Source organism: Leptodactylus fuscus, chromosome 2, assembly GCF_031893055.1.
Source record: "Leptodactylus fuscus isolate aLepFus1 chromosome 2, aLepFus1.hap2, whole genome shotgun sequence".
Taxonomy (NCBI): Eukaryota; Metazoa; Chordata; class Amphibia; order Anura; family Leptodactylidae; genus Leptodactylus; species Leptodactylus fuscus.
This window is the reverse complement of record NC_134266.1, coordinates 150876551-150900319: the sequence shown is the minus strand read 5'-3', so window position 1 is coordinate 150900319 and position 23769 is coordinate 150876551. Positions and strand designations below refer to the sequence as shown.

The 23769-nt window shown below is 40.0% G+C and overlaps 1 protein-coding gene across 1 annotated transcript in view; it reads left to right on the top strand.

Moving 5' to 3' along the window:
* RFFL (ring finger and FYVE like domain containing E3 ubiquitin protein ligase) overlaps window positions 1-23769 on the top strand; it is a 43380-nt gene that overhangs the window by 386 nt on the left and 19225 nt on the right. The window contains exon 2 of the mRNA XM_075264926.1: window positions 22651-22826. Within this exon, the coding sequence (XP_075121027.1) occupies window positions 22659-22826 (168 nt within the window). The 5' untranslated portion in view covers window positions 22651-22658. The remainder of the gene's footprint in view (window positions 1-22650; window positions 22827-23769) is intronic.

Sequence of the window (23769 nt, the reverse complement as noted above, 5' to 3'; positions counted from 1 at the left end):
CACATTCTGTAGTTGGGGGGGCAGTGGACTTCATATATGATTATTGGCCATTGCTTTTCCCAATGTAAAGAGGTTCCCTTGAACATAACCGTATTCACATTTGTAGAAAATGAAAAGTTAAAACATTAGTGTCACTGTATGTAGAAAGTTCCTCATTCATGGTCGTATCCATTGCCTACCTAACAAGACAGCAGACTGTCACCGTGAAGATGGGTAGAGAAAATCTTTAAAATGCTGCAAAATTTGTAATTATTTCTATTAGCAAAAATATTTACCTTTTAATTGCCTCCTAATTTACATGTGGTTATGTTCACTGGGAATACCCCTTTAAGGAGGACCTTTCATGTCCTCAGGCACAGGCGGTTTTATATGTGCCACTTTTATGAAAAGTGAATAGGGTGGAGATGAAGGTGGACCATTGCCCTTGTCATTTGCTAGAAAAGTAGCTTGAGTTAGATCTATTTTACTTGCCGCTCCTTGTATCTCTTATTTACACCTTGTGAATATGTGGACAAACTACATTTCCATGATTCATCTTCCTGCTCACAGGGTGAGTGAGCTTACAAATGAAACATCACAGCTGCGAGTGACCTCAGCTAGCCTATTATTTAGAATACCCAAATTATTTTTTTCTAGATGCGTTGGTTGTCTGTGCATAGGCAATTCAGTCTGTATCCTTCTACCCAAGGTCTGTGGGGGCCCCAGTCACCATTCATCTTAAAGGCTCTTGCTTCTTTGTGAGCATGAATTTCCAATTCACAGTGTCAAGAAGACCTTAAAGAGCCCCACATATGCGTGCATAGCCTTTAAAAAGGCTATTCAGGCACCGTAAATGTTATATTAAACTACCCCCCCCCCCCCTGTTTTAAAATAATAACCTAAAAAAGAATGTGCTCTACTTACGGATCATGCATTCTGGGTGTGTCTTCATCTTCTTCCACGCCTCTTCTTCCTCCGGTCCCGTCTTCCTCCAGCGCTCGCGAACGGACAGTGATAGCCTAGGCGCATGTGCAGTAGCTGTAGTAGAAGCCGCTTGCTACTGCGCATGCGCCCAGGCCGTTTTTTTATATCAGTGTCTGCTCGCGAACGCCGGAGGAGGACGGGACCGGAGGACATCGGAGGAAGAAGAGGCGTGGAAGAAGATGAAGACACACCCAGAATGCTCGCCCAGCGTGCACGATCCGTAAGTAGAGCACATTCTTTTTTTTAGGTTATTTTAAAACGGGGGAGGGGGGGGTAGTTTAATATAACTTTTACGGTGCCTGAATAGCCTTTTTAAAGGCTATTCACGCATATGTGGGGCTCTAGCAGCATGATTTTGCTGATAGAGCCCCTTTAATTTAAGGCAGTCAGAAGGCAACTGACCAGACGCCTAAGACAGAATCAGTCCATGACTAGGACTACGCAACAAGCTCCAGCTAAAAAGTGTTTTAGGAAGATTTAGGAATTTGTCAATGGGATGCAAGGTAAAATTTTCATGTAGCTGTACAGTGGGCCTCCATAATGAATATTAGCAGAGTTAAGCACAAAATTCGATATTATTTTTACATGTACATGAAGAGATGATCAACTTCTTATCACATGCTTGTTATTACTATGAGATATCAGCAACATGCCCTCAAACCAGCGTGGATCTTACCTGCTGTGACTTTAAATCCTATTCACATAGGCTTAAAGTTTACTGCCTAAAGGTAAGTTCATATGGGTTTTTTTGGTCCAGAACCTGAGGCGGAGGCCTCAGGTTCCAGACCAAAAACCAGGTAGCCGCGACTGAAAGCCGGTGCACTGCACTGGCATCCAGTTGCACACTCCACTCTGGATTAGACCCAATGAATGGGCCTAGTACGGAGGAGGGTGTGTCTTCAGGCCGAATAGCGAGGCAAAACGGCTTGAAGAATGAGCATCAAAAATGGCTCCTGGTCAAAAGACCTGAGCAGCATCCATAGATTTCAATGGGAGCCGTCATTTTGCTCAGGATTTTGAGGCGGATACGACCTCAAAATCCTGACCAAAAATCCCTGTGTGAACTTGCCCTAACACTTTCTCAGTTCTGCAAGAAATATAGCATGTGTGAACATGGCATAAACAGATAAAATAAGAGGACCGGAAAATTGGATTTGGATTTATCCACTTACCTGTAAGTTTTCCTATTGGGTCACTATAGCTGGTAAAGGTGCATTCACATGGAGGAAAATGGCGCTGAATTTGGTGTGGAATCTGCATCAGATTCAGCGCTGAAAAGAAAAAAGCCTCCCATTGACTTCAATAGGTTCCTTTTTCTGCTAGCAAAAGGAATACATTGAAGTCAATGGGAGGCTTTTTTCCAGCACTGAAATTCCACACCAAATTCCTCACCGTTTTCCTCTGTGTGAATGCACCCTAAGGCTATAGTCACATCATTGTGGAAAGTAGTGGTTGTGAAAAACTGAAGCACTCAATTTTTTTTTTTTAATGGCTGTTTTGCTTTTGTCTGGGACCTGTCTTTGCAGATCCCTCATAGATTTTAGTCTTTAGAGTGATCCGTGAAAACAGAAAAAGATATGTTATATTGTTTGACGGTACATTACAATGAACTATTGGGAAAAAAACCCATATGACTAAACACATGGCAGATTTAATAAAATGGTCTAAAAGCAAAACTGTTTTAGTTGCCCATAGCAACCAATCCCAACACAGCTTTCATTTTTAATTCTGGTTCTCACAAAAATAAAGCTGCATTTTAATTGGTTAAGGAGCGTTCACACTACCGTTGATGTCTGACAGCTAGTGTCTGCTGCTAATGTCCGTGCAAAATCTTATGCGGACATTAGCTTTGGACGCTAGCTGTGTCCGTGAGATTTTGCATTGATTTAAATGGACATCGGGTGCGATCTTTTGCTGTCCGTGTCTGTCCTTAACTGTCATTTCCCAAAGATGTCCGCTTGAAGTCGTACATCTTTGGGAACGAACAGTTAAGGACAGATACGGACTGTAAAAGAACGCACCCCGTGTCCATTTAAATCAATGAAAAATGTCACGGACACAGCTAGTGTCTGATGCTAATGTCCACACAAGATTTTGCACGGACATTAGCAGCAGACACTAGCTGTCAGACACCAACGGTAGTGTGAATGCCCCCTAACTTTGGGCCCCTGTGGCATTTTTGTTTTCTAGACCATTTTAATAAATCTGCTCCCTTGAAATTAGTGTCTTCTAAAAATGGCGGTGGGATGGCTTCTATGTTTCTAACCTTCATGTGATTATAGCCTAAATCAAATTCTGGTGCAACTGGAATAGTGTTCTCAAGCCCTCACCGTTCCTCTGTATTCATATTTGTTAGGGCCCGTGCACGCAGAGTAAACGCGCACTTGTTTTTGCATAATACACATGTAAAGAATACATGTGTAAAAATCAGACTTCCATTGACTTCAATGAGAATTTTTTTTTACACTTGTAAAAAAGTCTTATTTTTACATGTGTATTCTTTACATGTGTATTATGCAAAAATGAGCGTGTGTTTACACCGTGTGCACGGGCCCTTACTTTTATGAACAAGCATACTTTTTTTTTCTGTCAAGTGGAAAGTCCTTGCTTGGAGCAGGCAGAAGAGTCCACCCATCTGACAGAAGAGAACATAATTGTCCTAAAAATAACAAAAATTTATAGCTCGTGGATGGTAAGGGGAAGAAGAAAAAATTCTGTTGTGCCTGAGTAAGTGGATCTATTGAAGTTGGAGTCATTGGAGGTCACGAAAGGTCTTCACTGAAGAGGACCTTTTATGTCCTCGGGCTCATGCAGTTTTATATACCGCAAGAAAGCCTACAGTGTGCGAAATTCAGTGCACTGTTTGCTCTCCCGTTTTGTGCCCCGGGAGAAGAGATATCTCAAAGAAAACACAAAGCGACACCGAGCAAACCAATGATAGTGTAGTATTTTTGTATAATGATTTTAATATACAAAAGGAAGAGCAAATAGTAGTACTATGGGACCAGATGGCCTCTCACCTGCTCTGGTTGTGACAGTTACGCTCACAACCACGTTTTGGGTTTCGTCACAATAGGCGAAGAGAGCGGATGAAGGAAGCAGCACGCCTTACAAACACCGGTAACCAATGGAAACACGGGAACAATAATGGAGAAAAAAAACAAAGCAAAAAAGATGTATTGGCGGCGCTCTCTGGTCAAAATCGAGAATCTTTATTTTTAGATAAACAGATGGCACAACGCTAAAGAACTTCAAAGCATTTCGGGCTCCACTTGGCCCTTTTTTAAGTGCAACAACTTAATATTCTACAGAAATACTTTCGGCATTAATAGAAGAGATATGACAGTCTAGCTGGGAATGCCCCGTCCTGACAGTACTGTTCGTAGCGCTATACTATCAGAGGGGTGTTCCTTACTGCCTAGCAGGCAGGGCGTTCACCACTCGGTGTAATGGCTGGACAGTAAGGAACGCCCCCTCTGACAGTATAACACTATGGACAGACTGTTAGGAGGGGCGTTCCCAGCTGGACTGTCAGAAATGCCCTTCTGACTGTGAAGAGCTATTGGTAATTGCACAGATATCTCTTCTCCCAGGGCACATAATGGGAAAGCCAACCGTGTTCTGAATTCAGCGCACTGTTGGCTTTCTAGTGGTATATAAAACTGTACGTGCCTGAAAACATGAAATGTCCTCTTTAAGCAAAAATGGAAATAAATGCTACTCTCCAAACTTTAAGTTGCATTCTAGCCAGAAGCAATGCTAGAAATGTGTGTTGGGGGAGTCTGACTGCTAAGAGCAGACCCCTAAAAGCATTTCTGATATGCCTGAAATGTTTTTTTGCCTTTTTTAATGTTAAATTAAAATAATAAATGTATAACTCTAGTATATGACCCACATATGCTGTGAATCTGACGTAAGGTCATGTTGGACTGCAGCAGTGGTTCCCCTTATTTTTAATAAACTAAAGTTTATTAATATTTTGGCTTGTTCAGAGATACACTGTGTAAAACTCTTATAATTCCACTACTGGGTTTGGCAAAAAATCCTCACAAACAAGTTTGACCAGTCTGTAAGCTATGCTTTAGCTACCGTAGTTAAGATTTCTAAGTAGAATGGTTTAAGAATCATTTCACATGTACTTTATGCTTGACTTCATGCAAAACCTATTATCAATAATTGGGAACACAGCTATGTACTGTATATTTTATATTCGAGTTGCTACTAGTCAGTTTGATTATAAGAAAGAACAGAAGAAAAGTAGCGGGAAAGTAATAGGAATGCTGAACACTCAAATGCTCCATCTGTGCACTTATGAAATATTTAGCACAACTTTGTGTATGAGGACTGCTTATTGAGCTATAGTGCACTGAGAACTAGAAAAATGTAAACCTGAAGTGACAACTACGGAAGAATAAGAAACAGGTTACCACCATCAAATGTGGTCTTTGTACGTTTGGTCCAGCAGCAACATAATTCTATTGGTAATTTAAAGAAACACTCCAGTAACTTGTTGTCTACCCTGTTTGAAAGAGAGCCTGTGTCTGGTGTAATGTTACGCTAGAGTCACACTAGCTTTTAGGTTTTCATCCTTCAGGTCCATCTTAGGTTGGGGCCCCACGTTGCGAAAATGCAGTATTTTAGCCACGACTGAAATGCTGCAGCAGAAACGCTGCATTTACATTACCTGCAAAGTGGAAGGGATTTGGGCTAATTTCCATCCACGCAGCTTAAATGCCACAATTTCAAATACGTTTGCATTTTTGTAAATCGCAGCATGTCAATCATACCTACACGAACACTGCCATTTTCTGAATAGATATAATAGAGGCAGTCTACAGATAAAAACTCTATGGACTGTCTGTGAAAAAGGCTGCAGAAAAAAACACAATTTTTCTGCTTCGGTCTCTTCCGCAGCATTTTTTTTTTTTTTTTAACTTTTTTTAAGCAATTCACTGTGTGGGGCGTTAACCTTACATCTCCTATTACTTGGCTTAAAAGTTCTTGGCATTTTTGGTGCAAGGAATTGCAACTTAAGTCACGTACATTTCCTGATAGGTCACCACCCTTATTTTCACAATTTAGAAAATTGTCTAAAATGCTTAACTATAAATATAAGGAGGCGTTCACACTACCGTCGGCTTCCGACAGGTAGTGTCCGCTCAAAATCTGGCACGGCCATTAGGAGCGGACACTAGCTGTGTCCGTGACACCTGTCATTAATTTAAATGGGCATCGGGTGCGTTCTTTTGCACTCCGTGCCCGTCCTTCCCTGTCCGCAAGTGAAGATGTCAGACTTCTCAAGCGGACAGAAAAGTAGTGTACCTTTTTTTTTTTTTTTTTTTTTTTTTTTTGTGAATTGTTGCTGTTGTATGCAGTTACAGTATTCATATTTTGTGACTTTATTAATCTTTCGCTGAACCCTGATGATTTATGTAGACTGGTCAGCGGTTCTGAAAAATAAAGCAGTCATAATAGTCTTTTACAGCACTGAAAGTTTAGTGCCGGAGATGAAAAGTAGTCAAGCTGGTCTTGATCCCATGTTGGAAATGTGGTCCTTTTTGGCCACTAATTCGTTTTAGAAAATTCTGACACTGCCGAATCTATATCCTGTCATTCCTTGCTGCAGCTCTTTAGCTCCAGACCCCTACTGCTCATGATCAGTTGTGTAAACATTGGATTTTGGTAGTCTCATATTGTAGGTTACCTGATTTACCTTTGTGAAGACTTTTCTGGACAGTGGGTGAACGCATCCAGAGCATGCAGATGCAGGCAACAGAATCCCCTGTATCCATGCAAGGGTTGAACAGCACTTGCATAGAAGACACATGGGGAACCATCATAATTCACATCACCACTGCCATATTGAGTCCAAAAGCTTAGGAAAGCTGCGCTGACAGTGTCAGAATTGTTTAGGGAAATTTATATTTAACTTGAAAGTAGCAAATTCTTTAAGGCCGTGGGCCCACGTTGCATAAACGCAGCATTTTGGCTGTGGTGGAAATGCCATGGCAAAAAAATGGCATTTTACAGTACCTGCAAAGTGGATGTGATTCTGGCTAATCCCATCTACACACTCTAGAAAAATTCCACAACAAAAATGTTGCGTTTTTGTAAATGTCAGTTATACCTACTTAAACACTGGACTTTTCTTTATAGATATAATAGAGACAGAAAATCCGCCTAGAAAAACTCTGAGGGGAAAAAGGGATTAATTTCCGCCGTGGTTCCATAGCACTTTTTTTTTTTTTTTTTTTTTTTGCTGAGGCTCGCTACATGGGGCCTTAGCCTTAATATGTTAGTGGGGTCGGCGCTGGTGACAGTCCCTTTACTGAGCTGTAGAAGTTTATCTTCTGTACATTGACCCTTGCTGGATATGCTCCTGTGAACTGTGCTCTGTATGCAATGTCAGGTCAGCACAGTTCAACTATAGCTTATATCTTACATATACACCCTGCTTTGTGGGTGTATATTTAAAGGGCACTTAGCATTTTCTGAAACTGCTGACATGTCAGACATGCCAAGTTTTGTTTGGTGGGGGTCCAGGTGTTAAGGAGGACCTTTCACCTCCTGGGGCACATGTGATTTTATACACCCCTGGAAAGCTGACAGTGCGCTGATTTCAGTGTACTATCGGCTTTCCCGTTCTATGCCCCCAGTGAAGAGCTATCAGTGCCAGTATGGTAGCTCTTCACTGTCAGAAGGGCGTTTCTGACACTGTCAGGAACGCCCTTCCTCACAGCAGCGTCTACAGCGCTGTATTGTGAGAGGGGGCATTGCTTACCGCCCAGCAATGACCCTGAGCGGTGAATGCCTCCCTCCCCTCCTGATAGTACTCGTCGATGGATGAGTACTGGGGGGGTGTTCTTCACCACTCAGCGTCATGGCTGAGTGATAACCAAGGCCCCCCCCTCCCTTCTCACAGTACAGCGCTATAGACGCTGCTGTGAAAAAGGGCGTTCCTGACTGTCAGAAACGCCCTTCTGACAGTGAAGAGCTACGGTACCAGCACTGATGGCTCTTCACCGGGGGCACAGAACAGGAAAGCTGATAGTAGTGTCAGCTTTCTAGCAGTGTATGAAACCGCATGTTCCACAGGAGGTGAAAGGTCCTCTTTAAGATAACAGATCACTGGAGAGAAGAGGCACAAGTACTTTTGTAGGCCACCCCCAGAGTGCCTTGTATATGCTGTACAAAGCATAGAACTTGTACATGATGTATTGAGGAGAGCGAAAGGGTGGCATGCGTATATTTTCACTTAAGCAATGCATCTGAAAATTAAACTTTTTTCTGCCAATGTGGTTACTCTATATACAGTATGCATTCTGGATTGACATTAAACATTTTAACTTTTTTTTGATGATATTTAATGTGTTACATTGCACTTTATTGCAGCAAGATAATGGCACTTGCTTTAGGGGTTGACTGCAGGTCATGAACTGAGTATACTGGCCAAGTTTCATTAACATTGGAGCATCCTATCTTTAGAGGATGAAACTGGCATATGAAAGGTTTCAGTTACCAGGATTAGTGGACTGAATGGGTTATCATTTTTCTTTCTGTGGCTTCATAACCCTGATCACACTTGTTTAGCTCAGACCTTTCACTGTCAGCCTGTATCTTTTTTTTATTTTTTTTATTTTGTACATTGTAAATATCAAATATATAGGAAACTATAGCAAATCGCTTGTCAGATGTAACCAATCGCTTACCACCTTCTGGCCATCTGCCATGCTCAAAATTTTATGCTTGCTAAAGGGTGTTTTATGTATAAGATTCGACTCTTCCCTAAGTGAATGTTCATGGGTGTTGTCGGAAGAAATAGTTGTCACGTGTTTGCGCATATTCATTTACAGTTGTCTCAATTGTTTCCCCCTTAGTCGCATAGTGTCAGGTTTATTCAGACAGCAATAAATGCACCAGTATGTCTCTAAACTGTATGTGAAGTGTCTGTGCTTCCAGACAATACCCTAGTGAATGAAACAGCAGCACACAGATGGCATATTCTGCAAAGCTTGGCACAACAAAACCCCATTGATCTGGTGCAAACATCTAGAATTTCTGGATATCAGTGAATGTTTTTTGTTTTTATTCTTGGAATTTTTTATTTTTTTATTATAGCTTTATATTAACCCTTTCAAACTAGTACGGAACTGAGTTATTACTAGATTGAGGAAGGATTCTTCCATATTTGACTACAGATTGATATCTGGAGAGTATAAAAGTATAGTTTACAGAAACGTTGTTGTATATTATTGTATGTATTGGTTGTATGTTTCTAAAAGATAGACCTGTAGTAATCTGGATACTTTAGGGATAAAAGGATTAGAATGGATTGTGTAATTTAGAAATGTGACAAGCTGTTAGTAGCCTCAAGGGACTTAATTCCTATTTGTTCTAATACTGAATAGTTCAAACAATTACTCTACGTGTTATTGTGTGTAGTGCTATAAATGGCCAACTCGCTGCTACTGATTCCTGACTTTTTGGATTGTTACATTGACCTTTTAATAACTTGTATCGACTTTGGTAGAAAACAACCTAAAAAGTTAGGCTCCATCAGCAAATGTGTGAGCATTGGTTGACAGTCTTCAAGGATTTGTCCAGTTGTGTATTAAACGGTAAATAAACTTACGGACAAATTTTGATTTTTCTGGCAGCATTTACTTCATTTGATAAATTTTGTAATACACTTTAACAAATTTCTGTGAAAATGTGTTATATATAAAATTATATATATATATATATATGTGTATATATATATATATATATATATATGTTTTTTTTACGCTTTCCCTTGCATCTTTGAGAGCTGTCCCCCTGCTTCTCAATATGTACGAACTTACTCTTGCGGCTTTTATTTGTCTGCTGCTGAACAGTTTATCTAAACCCCCAGTTTATATAAACCCATCAATGGGTGTCCAGCTAAAACTGTCTTTGTGTCTGTTTTTGACAAACCAGGCTTTTTTTTTTTTTATAATATATATATATATATATATATATATATATATATATATATATATATATATATATATATATATATATATTGTGGATTAGGTTTTCATTAGGGCCCATGCACACGATGTAACGTAGCGCTCATTCTGACACGTAAACTCTAGAGATGAACGAACATTGTTCAGATCAGCCGATCTGAACAGCACGCTCCCATAGAAATGAATTGAAGCACCTGTGATGCTGACTTTGCCGCCGGCCGGCGTCACAAGTGCTTCCGTACATTTCTATGGGAGCGTGCTGTTCGGATCGGCTGATCCGAACAGTGTTCGCTCATCTCTAGTTAACTCATGTCAGAGTCAGAGCTTCAAAACCAAATCCCATTGACTTCAATGGGTTCCGGCTTGCGCGTGCTACACATTGAAATCAATGGGAGGCTTTTTAACCCATTGATTTCAATGTGTTACGGGCGTTAAACAGAACCCATTGAAGTCAATTGGATTCTGTTTTTAAGCGCTGACTCTGACACGAGTTTACGTGTCAGAATCAGCGGCGCGTTACATTGTGTGCACAGGCTCTTAGGGGGGGTCCCCAAGTGTACTTCCCGAACAGCAACCCTTGCACCGATGTGAACCGGACCTCATTGCTGTCCATTTGGTATCTTTATTTTTTGGATAGAGAAAAAGTCCTGCGAGTCCGACTTCTTTCTCCATTCAAAAGAAAGGATACTAGATAGAAATGCTCCAAATGCACACTTGCAGATGGTTTTTACCACCCATTGAAGTCAAAGGGTTTTAAAATGAACCGTTCAAAATCAGTTTTTGCTGATTTTGGCTCTCCAAGTGAAATCAGTCTTCGAAAGTCTCAAACACTGGTGTGATCTCAGCCTTAATATTGAGTTGTACCAAGTTTGAGTTAAAGCAGTATCCTTTAAGAGGTGTTGCCCCTGATCTCTGTATGAACACAAGTGTTGTATGCATGCTATATGCATCTGATTGTGAATAGTCAGTGACACTTGCATAGGTTGTGGCCTAGTAGTTGCAGAGACATCCAGAGCCTACTGCCAATGATTATACAAGAGGCTGGCGCAATCATGTAAATAACATTTAGTCTGGGTATACTGTGATAGGTGGTAGCCACTGAAAGCTGCACAAAAAGGTTTGGGCAACAGCTGTCAGCCATTTTGGACATGGCCTCATGCATGGAGGATTGATGGTGTGCTGTTCTCCTGGCTTCAGTAAAAGACTATGTACATTTCTACTATATTTTTCATGTTTATACCCTACCAGAGTGACTGACCATCAAGGTATTATACCTATTTAAGAAGTTGTATCCAGTACTCTTATGTACCGCTTACTGCCATGGTTCCTGTGAGGGACAATAACGTTTGTTATGCATCAACAAATATCTGTGACCTTTAGAGCAGGGATTAGCTGCCCAATAAGGAGACATTAGGGCATATTTCTAAAAATAATCTGATAGAAAAACATTTTGTCCATAATAACAATCACCGTGCATTTTTCAGAAGCAGAATACAGTACATATTGAAAGCTACAACTGTATGTGGTTGCTATGGGGAGCCAGGACAGGTTTGTTTTAGAGTGTTTCATAAATTCCCCTTTGGCTTTGATCTGGCTTAGGTTATATTCACATGGTCCTTTCCCATCTCAGAAACCAGCATTGTGTGCCTGCTTTATTTCTCGGACTAACCACGGCGGTGTGAATGAAACATGGGCTAGGCCAAACTTAATTTTTCCCCAGCCTGATTCTGACTCTGACTCCTTCATAACCGGCTTCCTGCCACAGTCAGACAATTAAGCTCCTGTAATTCAATATAGGCTTAGTGACCAAATTCCTATGAAGGTGTATATACGCAACAAAATATACATCTACCAACTATACAATATTAATAACTGTATAATATAAATAAAAATCATTTTATTTTGAAAATGGAGTCGGTAACTTTTTTTTTTTTTTTTCCTGACTTAACCCAAAATTTGACCTCACTCCAACTCCACAGCTGTAAATGAAACTCATTGCATCATAATGAGTTATGAGGAGTTCACTCAATTATAACTGACTAGGATACGGTGAGTTCCATTCACATTGTCTTCGTCACCCTGAGGACTGCGGCTGTCTCATGGACCATGTTTCTTGGACAGGACACACCTGTGTGAATATACCTTTACCTGGCTTATTATTGGATAATGGACAGTTTATTAGTATGTAATTTGTAGGGACATTTGCAGTTTCATGGTGATAAATCAACAGGAAGGAAATACCCACACTCCAATATAATATTTTACAATATGCCAATATTGACCATGGAAACGAGCAAATGTTTAATACTTGGCATACGGCATATTATGTCAGGACTTGCTCTAAGAATCTTACAAGATTACGGTTGTCTTGTGGTTAAGTCATCTTGACTGTGATTAGATGGTAAAGATGACTTTCAGATATCTCCTACATAGCAGGTCCACTACAAAGTTTTCCTCCTTCCATTCTGGCTGCCACTATATCAGTTGCAGTTCATGTGATGATGTAAAGGCTACTGTACATTGTTACTTGAGGGTTTTCTTTTCTTGCTTGCTCAACTGGTTTAACCTGAATTCCACTCCCAGCTGAGGATTTGTGGACATTAGCTGCTATCATCTGACAGTGTCATAGGCGTTCCATGTAACCGGATCTTACTGTACAGTTACAGTGCTTTACAGTAAATGAAAGGCGTAGCTTTTGGCAGTACAGTATAACAAGTATTCTGTTTCCATAAATGTACAATTTGCTTCAGATATACATACAGTATATATTATAGTTGTTAAAAGGAATGTATATAGTGTGAATCTTCTATTTCATATGACTATAATAGTGTTTTGATGCTAACTTTGTAACCTAGGTGTTATTTAAAAGGATCATATTAGTAGGATTTATTTAGAACAGATCACGTGTACACTGTCCCATCAGAGCTGTATTATTGGAAACGACTGAGCTAACACATTCTCATGATTTTTCTTCAAAGGACGTAATGAGATTGCAAGGAGGGGGTTGTTGTGTGACCACTCTCAATAGCCGTGTACTATAAATTTTGTGCACAGTTCTTTCACGTCGATTTATATGTTCCTTCTTGAGGAGACAATAGTAAGTAATGATGGAAATCTTCCATTATTTAAAGGGGTTGTCCAGGTTCAGCAAACAAATGGTATTGCACAATGTATAATTTTCCGATTTTACTTTCTGTATCAATTCCTTTTCTAGATTTCTCCTAGATGTCATTCATGCTGTTTGCTTCCAGTGGATAAAAATCAGTCCATGGTCATGTGATGTGCACAGCTCCAATACCTGTCAGACTACCGTGCTGTGGCTGTAACAAGCTGTGCATCTGTGTGTGATCACATGACCATGGGTACCATGAAGCAGATGGCATTGGATGTCAACAGTGAAGGGGTCATGGTACTTGCATTAATGCCATGGAATCTTCAAAGCTGATCAGCGGGGGTCCCGAGTGTCAGATTCCCAATCATGATTTATTGATTCTGTAAGATGAGGGTAGATCATTGATTAAAAACAGTGGATTGAGTGGAAAGTGCTGGAATCAGTGTAGCGGCGCCTATTAATATATAAGAACTTTGAACTGGGGGAGGTGGTTAAAGGTTCTTTTTAAAGGGATCCTATCAGCCAGACAATTTTTTTTTTTTTTTTTTTGTAGGTACCACGTCAGAATAGCCTTAAGAAAAGCTATTAGTCTCCTACCTGCGCATGCCCACAGGCCACGAGAAAATGGCTGCTTGCACAGTATTGTAAGCGGCCATTTTCTCGTGGCCTGTGAGCATGCACAGTCTGCTCGGCCTGAGGCCTAGAAGTCGGAAACCTACGCCGGAAGAAGAGGCTGAAGATGATGCTGCTGGAGAGAGTTCTCTCGCAGCATTGGGGACGCCCTCAGTGCTGCCTGAGCGCTGGGGCCTGCCTCCAATGCTGCGAAAGAACTCATTACATACCGACAAGAACCGGGATTGTAGACGAACGGCAGTGCAGAGAAGACGACGAAAGGTAGGAGATGACTAGCCTTTCTTAAGGCTATTCCGACTTGATACCTACAAAAAATTGTCTGACTGATAGGATCCCTTTAACTATTTTTGTTTGGGTTTTTTACAGTTCAATGCCTTGAAACATTTGGTTCCAGCTGTGGTTTGGTAATTAATTATACTGACACTGTATTTGTGTCAAAGTAAATGAATGGGTGTTATATACCTTTCTGTGCACACTGTAATATTTACTTATATCCACTGAACTATGAATTGTTACCTACTGCTACGTATAGTTTCTATTGCTTGCTCTCCCCCCTCCCTTCCTTGGTGTATGTGATAAAGTAATTACATCGATCATTTGTTAATGGTCTAGTCTAGCTGTATTAAATACCTAAAATTGATTCCTGAGTTTCAGTGGCCTTAGGGTATGATCAATGCCTAGTGTCAGATGACTGTTGATGACTTTTAGGTGTCATATGAGACTTTTGGCATGGAAACAATACAGGGTATTTATCTACACTGTGTTCTACACCAGTATTGATCTCTCCTGCACTGGAGTAAGAGTAAGTGCCTAATTTATTAAGAGTTTCATGCCTCTTGCTAAATAAGGGGTCTTTCCTGGGTAAGAGCTGCTGCAGATTACAGATATAATTTGCACCAGTTTCCTGCTTCTGACACGCTTTTTTTTTTTTTTTTTTTTTTTTTCTCCCTCCCCCCTCCCAAAAAAAATAAAAATAAAAAAATTTCCTAATCGCCCCTAACTACAGACAAAGTCCGACAAAGATGTCACACATATAATGGGGGAAGAGCTGGGTGGCAGGGGTGAGAGCAGAGAGTGATGCCAAATTACAAAGATTACTTTCTTAAGTCTAGAAGTCGTCCTACAAGGTACTGTCATTAGTTTAATATTGATTTTCTTGCTGACAGACTCCCTTTAGTTTTAAACCTAATTGCAGTATCTTGGAGAGGTGTACTTGTGGCCTCCATTTAGTGGTATATGTTGGAGGTTCCCCCTCTAGTCACTGTATGAAATAGTTAGCAGACAATGCTATTCCATACTGAGGTAACCATTAAAGGGGGTTTTCTGGTTAATACCGTAAGTACACCCATATACCTTTAGCAGTGTTTTGAATGAGGTGTGTTTCTCTGGTTGCTCCTGGCATCTTCTGTATTTGTTTACATGATATAGCTTCTATCCTACAACTACCATAATGCTTATTGCACCTGCCCCAAGTATATTCAACTGCTACCACTTTATTACAGAGCACATTAGTGATACAGTAAAATACCTTTGTTATGTATGTCGCTTTTGCAGAAGACCAGTTTTGAAGTTTAGACAGTATGTGCACTGGGGGCAGGCCTTCAGCCCTGTGAGCACTGGTCTTGTTGCCCTTGTTGCCTTGTCACTGCACAGTGACCATTCTGCCCTGTGTAAACTAGCCCTCATAGCCCCATTATATTTGAAATAGTCTCCCCCTTTATGAATAACAGTTCCTCGTTTATGTATAACAGACACCTCCTTATATAGAACTGTTCCTCCTTTTATAATAACGCTCCTTATATAAAACAGTTCCCCCATTATGAATAATAGCCCCCTTATGTCTCCCCCCCTCATATATATAATTGTTCCCCCTTGTAGCCCACTTATATTCAATAGTCCCCCAACCCAATATATAATTTCTCTCCTATAATGGTGCCCCTTATGTATAATAGTTCCTCCATTATAAATACTAGCCCTCCTAAAAATAAGTTTTTCCCCTTAGCAGGTAATCCCTTACCAGAAAACAATAATTCTTCTACTCGCCTTACCATGCTACCAAAATGAGTGGAGCACCTGGAGATTCTTCCTGTAGTAGTGGCACAGGTGGCGCGATGCAGTGACATAATCATGCCACCTGCCCCACTACGTCCTATGTGTTACCGGCGGTTCTCTGTCAGAACAGGAACCTTTCAGCTCTCTACTCTTTCCTAGGATTAAACAGTATCCACGTGCACAGCACGTGAGCTCCCAGGATCCGGAGCTGATGCTCCTGATCTCAGAGGACCCCATGGGGAGGGGGGCCCTGGACAATTTCCCAACCCTTGGAGGTGACAGACTCACTTAAAGAGGACCTTTCATGGTCCGGGGCACAGGCAGCTCTATACACTGCTGGAAAGCCAACAGTGCGCTGAATTCAGCGCACTGTCGGCTTTCCCGATCTGTGCCCCGGGTGAAGAGCTAGCGGTCCTGGTACCATAGCTTTTTACAGTCAGAAGGGTGTTTCTGACAGTCTGTCAGGTATGTCCATCTGTACAAGCAGCGCCTATAGCTCACAGTGTACAGAGCGATAGGTGCTGCTTTGAAGAAGGACATACCTGACAGACTGTCAGAAACGCCCTTCTGACTGGAAAGAGCTACGGTAGCGGGACTGAAAGCTCTTTACCCGGGGCACAGATTGGGAAAGCTGAATTCAGCGCACTGTCTGCTTTCCAGCAGTATATAGAACTGCCTGTGCCTCAAACCATGAAAGGTCCTTTTTTAAGATTATACTATTTAGTAACTTTTTTTTTTTTTTTTTTCTTCTTCTTCCCCTGGAGAGTTTACCCTTTGAATACAGTAAACATACAATGCAGACACATTGAGCAAAGAACTCGAGCAAGTCTTTGTCAACCTACGTGATGTGATGAGGGCGAGCAGAGAAAGAAGGTGTTTGTGTTTTAGCACATCATTTGCTGGTTTAGCACAAGGTTATTTGGGGCCTTCAGGATCAGAAGTCACATTTTTGGTGATTACCTTAGCAACTGTTTCAAAGGCATGTATTGACTGGGAAGTGGAGATGACACAACTAGCTCTGATCATAAACTTTTTTGTAAATAGAGGGTTAATTATTATTCAGAAAGATAAACCAGACAGGTTGTATGTACTTGTAAGCCTAACTTAATGGTAGAAATTAGGGGGTTATTCAGCATTTATTGTTGGCATAAGGTTCAGGTGGAAATTCTTAGTTTTTTTTCAAGAGGTTGTGCAAGACTTCAAAAATGGCTGCTTTCTTCTCCTAAAAGTGACATAATGTCCGTTGGTCACATGGCCATGCTGCAGCTCAGTCCGAAATGGTCACATGCCGCAGCTCCGTTCTAAATGGTACGGAGATGTGGCATTGCCATGTGATTAATGGACATGAGGTCCCCTATGAAGAAGAAAGCAGCCTTGTTTTTTGAAGTCCTGCACAACTCCTTTAGGGTGCATTCACACTGAGTAAACGCTAGCTTATTTTGTAGAGTAAAATTACACTTGTAAATTTTGCTATCCCATTGACTTCAATGATATTTTTTTACAAGTGTAAAAATACGCCAGTAAAAAATACGCCTGTAAAAAATACGCCTGTAAAAATACGCCTGTAAAATGTCATTGAAGTCAATGGGATAGCAAAATTTACAAGTGTAATTTTACTCTACAAAATAAGCCAGCGTTTACTCAGTGTGAATGCACCCTTAAACTGATCACTCACAATTAAAGCTGTGTATAAAGTACATAATTTGTACAACTTTTTGATGGCAACACTAATAGTTTCTACTACAATTTATGGAAGCCATGTTATGAGACCCTAAAATAGCCCTTACAAAATGGGGTCTCTTTGGAATTTCAATTTACTGGCACCTCCAGGGCTTTGTTAATACAACATGACATCCAGAAAGTCCCTTAGATCGATACTCCTAAAGCTAAAAGGCACAGTGCTCTTTCCCTACGGAGCCCTGCTGTGTGCTCATATTATTTACACCTACATAAAGAACTTTCTTCCACCCATAGTAACATATTGAGCACTGAGATTACATATTTCTTCAAAGATTTCAATTTCCACTTTGTTCATTCATTTTTGGGAAGCACTCTTGGGTTCAAAATAATACACCTTGAGAATTATTTCTTGGCTGGGTGTAGTTTCTAAAATGGGTTCACTTTTGGGAGAGCTTCCATTGTTCTGGTAATTTAGGGGATCTGAAAATACAACATGGCACCTGAAAACTATTCCAGCAAAATCTGCCCTCAAAATCAATTAGCCACACTATGTACCGATAAAGCAGTCAACCACATATGGGATATTGCAGTGTTCAGGAGCAGTTGTTTAACAACCTGTGGGAGCTTTCTCCTTTTTAACCCCTTGTGAAAATGAAAACTATGGGAATAAAGTGACTTTTTAGTAATTTCTCATATACACATCTCATTGCTAATAAAATCTGTGAAACAGCTGTGGGGTCAAAATACTCACTAGACACCTTAATGAATTTTGGAGGGCTTCCATTGTATTGGTACTCTATAGGGCTCTTCAAATGACACCTGGCATTTGAAAACTGCTGCTGAAATCTGCTCTTAAAACACGCAGGGGTGCAGTGCGCTGCAGTGTACCCGAACACCAGTTTACACCCACATCTGGGGGTTTTCTGTGCCTAGTTGCTTCATTTTCTCTTCTAATTTTATTAAAAGGTTAATTTTAGGGCTAAATGAATGTAGCATTGAAAAAATTGAAGTGTCACCACCATATTATTTTAATTCCTATGAAATACTGTGTTCACAAACTTCCCAAATGCTGTTTTTAATTAAATAAGGGGTGTGTTTTGAAATTGGGGTGATTCATGGGGGTTTCTAATACAGTATATAGGCCTTTATAATCCCCTTCAGAACTGAAATTTCCTTGTAAATCTGGAGAATTGCTCTTGTAAGCTTTCTAATGCCCAAAATAAATGAAACGACAATTAAAAGATGATGCTGATATGATATAAAGCAGAGATATCATAGATAATAATGTAATTGGTGGTATGGCTCAGAGAATTTCACTTTGTTTTAATATAAATAAAAACCAAAATATTGGTTAGTGTTTACAATGAGATTTTTTTTGTGTGACTCAATCACTTGTGTAAGTTATAGTGTCTTAAAGTTATTACCATATAAAGTGATACATGTCAGTTTTGAAAAATGAGGCCATGTCTCAGTCCTACTTACTGGGTATTGTGACTGACTTAGAAGCTGATGACTATGTTGCTGAGTCATTTGACAATGCAGGATGTAGATCTCCTGAGATTGTTCCATTGCAAGATATTTACTAACACTGTAGGCTGATTCCAGTGCTTGACACTGCCTGAAATGGCAATTTGTGTTAATCGGTTATTACCCTTAAAACTTACTACTGCATTTATTGGTCGTGAGAGATAAGAGGTTCTAGGGAAAGTGAAACTAGGTTGCTATTACCTGGCCTTTCTGACTTGTATTATGTGCACAGGGCTTATTTTATTGTATTTCCCATGCTCCACTTCTCTTTTGCTGTTTCTTACACAATTAGTCATGATGAGGCTGCTTGTACTTTGCAAACTGTTTAGTCACTGTGACTAAATGTCATATTGCTCTCATTAATGAACACAACGTAGCAACCTTGGTAATGTTTAATGACTAACTGAAAGATGTTACAAGGTGAGTACTCGGGTCTTTATATCAGGAATGGTATAAGAAAATAGATTTAAAATAATATAAATTCATATCCTCAAAGTGCTGTAATATTAAATATATATATATATATATATATATATATATATATATATATATATATATATACTGCCAAGCTCACTCACATGACCTAAGTAATCTCGAAAGCTTGTAACCTCTTTTATTTGTTAGCCTTTAAAGGGGCTTGATCACTGGGAAAAGTCATTTTTATCTAAACACATCCTTGCATAGGCTTTAGAAAGGCTATTCCACACTTACCTTTAGTATGTAGATTGCCTCAGTGGTTTCTGAATAAGTCTGTTTTTATTCATATGCTAATGAGCTTCCAGCCAGCTCAGGGAGTTCCCAGCAGCCTCCTCTCTCCTATTATCTTCTATGTGTGTGAAGCAAACAGGAAGCTGAGTCATCATCAGCAGCAGTCTCCCATAGAAAACAATAGAGAGAGGTGTGCACGATCTATCGTGCACCAGACTAATTAGCATATGAATAAAAACGGACTTATTCAGGAACCACTGAGGCAATCTACATACTATAGGTAGGTGTGAAATAGACTTTCTAAAGGCTATGCAAAGGTGTGATTAGTTAAAAATGACTTTTCCTAGTGATAGAGCCCCTTTAAAAGGTATAACCAAGACTGCTATTTAGTTTGAGACCAATGTTACATTTTTCAACTGGCTTTACACGCCACTAAAGCTTCTTCTTGTGACTATATGTAACATAACTTAAAAGGAACATCGCAGAATAAGCCGTACTAATCTAAACCCCACCATCCTATACAACATTCCACACCCATTCAAACAATACCATTTTTTTATTCAAATCAATGCTCCTATGCACAGAAATCTAGCGCTTTAGCAATCTGGTACTATTTGGGCGTTTTTATCAGGTGGAAGTGCTGGGATTGTCTTCCACCATTTAAAGGGGCTCTATCATTGGGAAAAGTCATCTTTAGCTAAGCACATGCATGCATAGCCTTTAGAAAGGCTATTTCACACATACAGCTTTTGTATGTAAATTGCCTCAGTAGTTTTTGAATAAATCCATTTTTATTTTTTTTTTATTCCTATGCTAATTAGCCTTCTCCCTGCACTCCGGAAGTGTCTGTGGGCACCGTCTGCTCTGTGTATGAGAGCAGAGAGGCTGCTGTGCTGATGACTCATCTCTCTGCTCTGACACATCAGAGATTAGTAGAGGGCGCTCACAGACCCTTCCGGGTGCTCGGAGAAGGCTAATTAGCATGTGACTAAAAATGGACTTATTCGAAAACTGAATTACAAAAGGTATGCGTGGAATAGCCTTTCTAAAGTCTATGCAAGTATGTGCTTAGCTAAAAATGACTTTTCCCAATGATAGATCCCCTTTAAATGTCCCTGCCTGCTCAGGCCCCTACTTCCCGCCTCCAGCCCTGCCTCAAATTGCAGGGCTTTCTAATTCTGGTGCATGTGCTGTAAAGTCACCTGTGGCATTGCTGGAGATCTATGCCAGAATTATGAAGTGCTGCAGTGTATCTGAGACCGGGCTGGAGGCAGGAAGGTGGTATATGAGAAGGCAAGAGGGACAAGGGCCTGTAAGAGTTCTGCTACTTCAACCTGATAGACATGACTCAAATAGCACTTGTGGCTAATTTGTATATTCCTGAAAAAGCTGATCTTGTTGCCAGGCTCCCTATAACCAAACATTTGACCAGGTGTACCTTACAGTATAAGATATACATTACTTCTGTTACACTAAATTGTCTGTGAGTCTGGTACCAAGATGTTAGTGGGTTTATGTCCTTTGATTAGTCATCTCAACATGTAAAGACTTGCAGATTACTGATTACTTTACTAAGTCAATCATTATTGTAACTCTTCATGACTGGAAAAAAGATCAGTCCTTCCACAAATCCTTCTATGAAAAGTAAAACGGGTCAATGGTCTTGCTAGGCCAATCTGGTTCACAGAGTGCACTATGATTGTTACTGTAATGTAAACGTCATTACCATATCTAATAATCACAAATAGTTATGTTGTACACTTCCTGCACATAATGCTTATTATAGAAAGGCATCCAGGTTCCTCTTGCACATGAAAATCAACAATCACATGTTGTGGCACGAAGTCAGTCTTACTGCTCTTAAAAATAAATACAAAAAAGTGTAAAAAGATCATTAGAAAGATCTGTGCACCCTCCATTGTTCTATTTCTACATTTCAATGGGGTCGCATTTGAGCTGTCGGGTTTTTTGTTTTTGTTTTTTTTCCTTCCAGACTTAAAAACCCAAAGTTTGATAACCACCCACTCCCTTAAATACTCTTCCGATCTTTGGGTCAGCGTGTGCACCCGAAAAACTGAAACCTAATCTGCTTAAAAAGTGGTTACCTACGGAAACCTGTGGACCCCATAGACTGTAATGGAGTCCGCCGGGTTTCAACCCGAAAAATGCGGAACACCCCACTAGACTTGCTATAGAGATGTTCTGACCCGATTGTCAAGCCATGATTTGGCTTTTGACAGTCACTTAGAGCTATGCGCTTACTCATTTTTCTTCCTTCCAACACATTAAATTCTAGGTAATTGCTAAGGATGGGTGCGACCTTGTAGTGTTCTGGCCACAGCGTAGCGGCACTGTGTGATGTAGCTGCTGCTGCTTCTACTTGCGAAATATGAAACTCTGATTAATTCTGGGTTCTTTCTTTATGGGCAGTTACAGCATTGCCACTAATGAGAAATAGCTGATAATAGGCCAGTGTTTCAATGACTTGTAAGTAAAGCATCAGCATCCACATCACAAAAGTGCTGCACCCGGAACACTGTGTACAGCACCCTTCTGTATCCCATCCGTGAACCAAGATGGTCATTGGGATTTATTAAAGGTGGAAAGACTATACTTTTAAATCACCATGGCATGTCTTAAGCAGACATTGAGTCAGCAAGGAATGATGGGAGGCTACAGCTTTGAGATATAATACAGAATCAACAGAAGAAACCTATAACGCAAAGGATTTACCCTATTTACTGTCATGTAGATTAATCCCATGTTTAAAGAGGAACATACACTTTCACTTTAAGTATTCGCATTTGTTATTTCACACTTGAGAGAGAAATTTGGGGAACTTCTGTTATGCGTATCCTACTATATATAATTGGTTTTGGATATTTAGATTTTATGGTTTTTATGGGAATATAGTTAACTTCTATTTAAAGGGAAATCTCACAAAACACACTTGTTTTTAACATACTTATAATTTCTTTTTAGCAGGTGTGATTATGTGGGCTGCGTGCTGTAACTGGTTGTGTGTAGATGCTGAGCCTGAAGACTTCCAGCAGAGTACAAGAACACATGATCGCCCCAATCAGAACGTCCGAACGTCTCCTCCAGTTTCAGAAATTACCTGCAAAGCTTGTGGTACCAGACTACAAAGCACCAGTAGAAAAGTAAGCACTTAACTATCCTCACTCATTAAAGCTCAGTGTACACACTGAGAAGAATACAGGCACATACAAACAGGTCACACATTTCTATAAAGGAGCCACCTGATAGACATGATGGTTTGTTTTTTGTTTTTTTTTTGTTTTTTTTGTTAGAAGGGTCTCTATTATGCTCCAATAAAAAGGTGTCCATGATGCTAGTCAAATTTTAGGTCACATAGTCATTTGATGGTCAAGTGATTACACAGCTAACTGATCATAAACCCACCCCTCTATTATAAAGAAATGTGACAGTCTAGGCACATATCCTCCTCAATGATTTGCAAAGTGAGTGATAACTTGAAGAAAAGTTCCTGTGTTTTTTTTTTTTTGTTTGTTTTTTTTTATACCACAGTTGATGTTGTGAAAACTATTCTCCTTGCAAAGCTAGAAAAAAATTGTCAAATAAAAATGACTGCTAAATTAATACACTTGAGGAATTGAAAGTCAATCTGTCACCAGAATAAATAGTTTTACCTGGCAACACTGTTATATAGTTCAGGCTCAACCAAATGTCCTGCTGTTTTTCACACAAAATGTTATGCCAAGATATTCATGTATTTCTCAATATTCAAATAAGTAATTTGGAGGAGCGAAGGCGGCTCCATTGCTCTAATATGCAATCCCTCCCTTCTTTAAGTGACAAACTCCCATTTGTGTCAGTGTATTAGAGAACTGTGGGGATAGCAGTTTGGAGCAATGGAGCTGCCTTCAGTGTTTCAGACTGCTCATTTACATATTGTGGAATAAATGAATATCAAGGCAACATTGTTCATCAGAGGGAAAAGGTGTTGGACTCGGTGAGCCTGACCTGAACTGTGTTTGATTTAATATGCTTCACCCTGGTGACTGGCTCCCTTGGAATACTAATATTTTAATTCTATTATTCATAAATAATTCTGGAAATGGT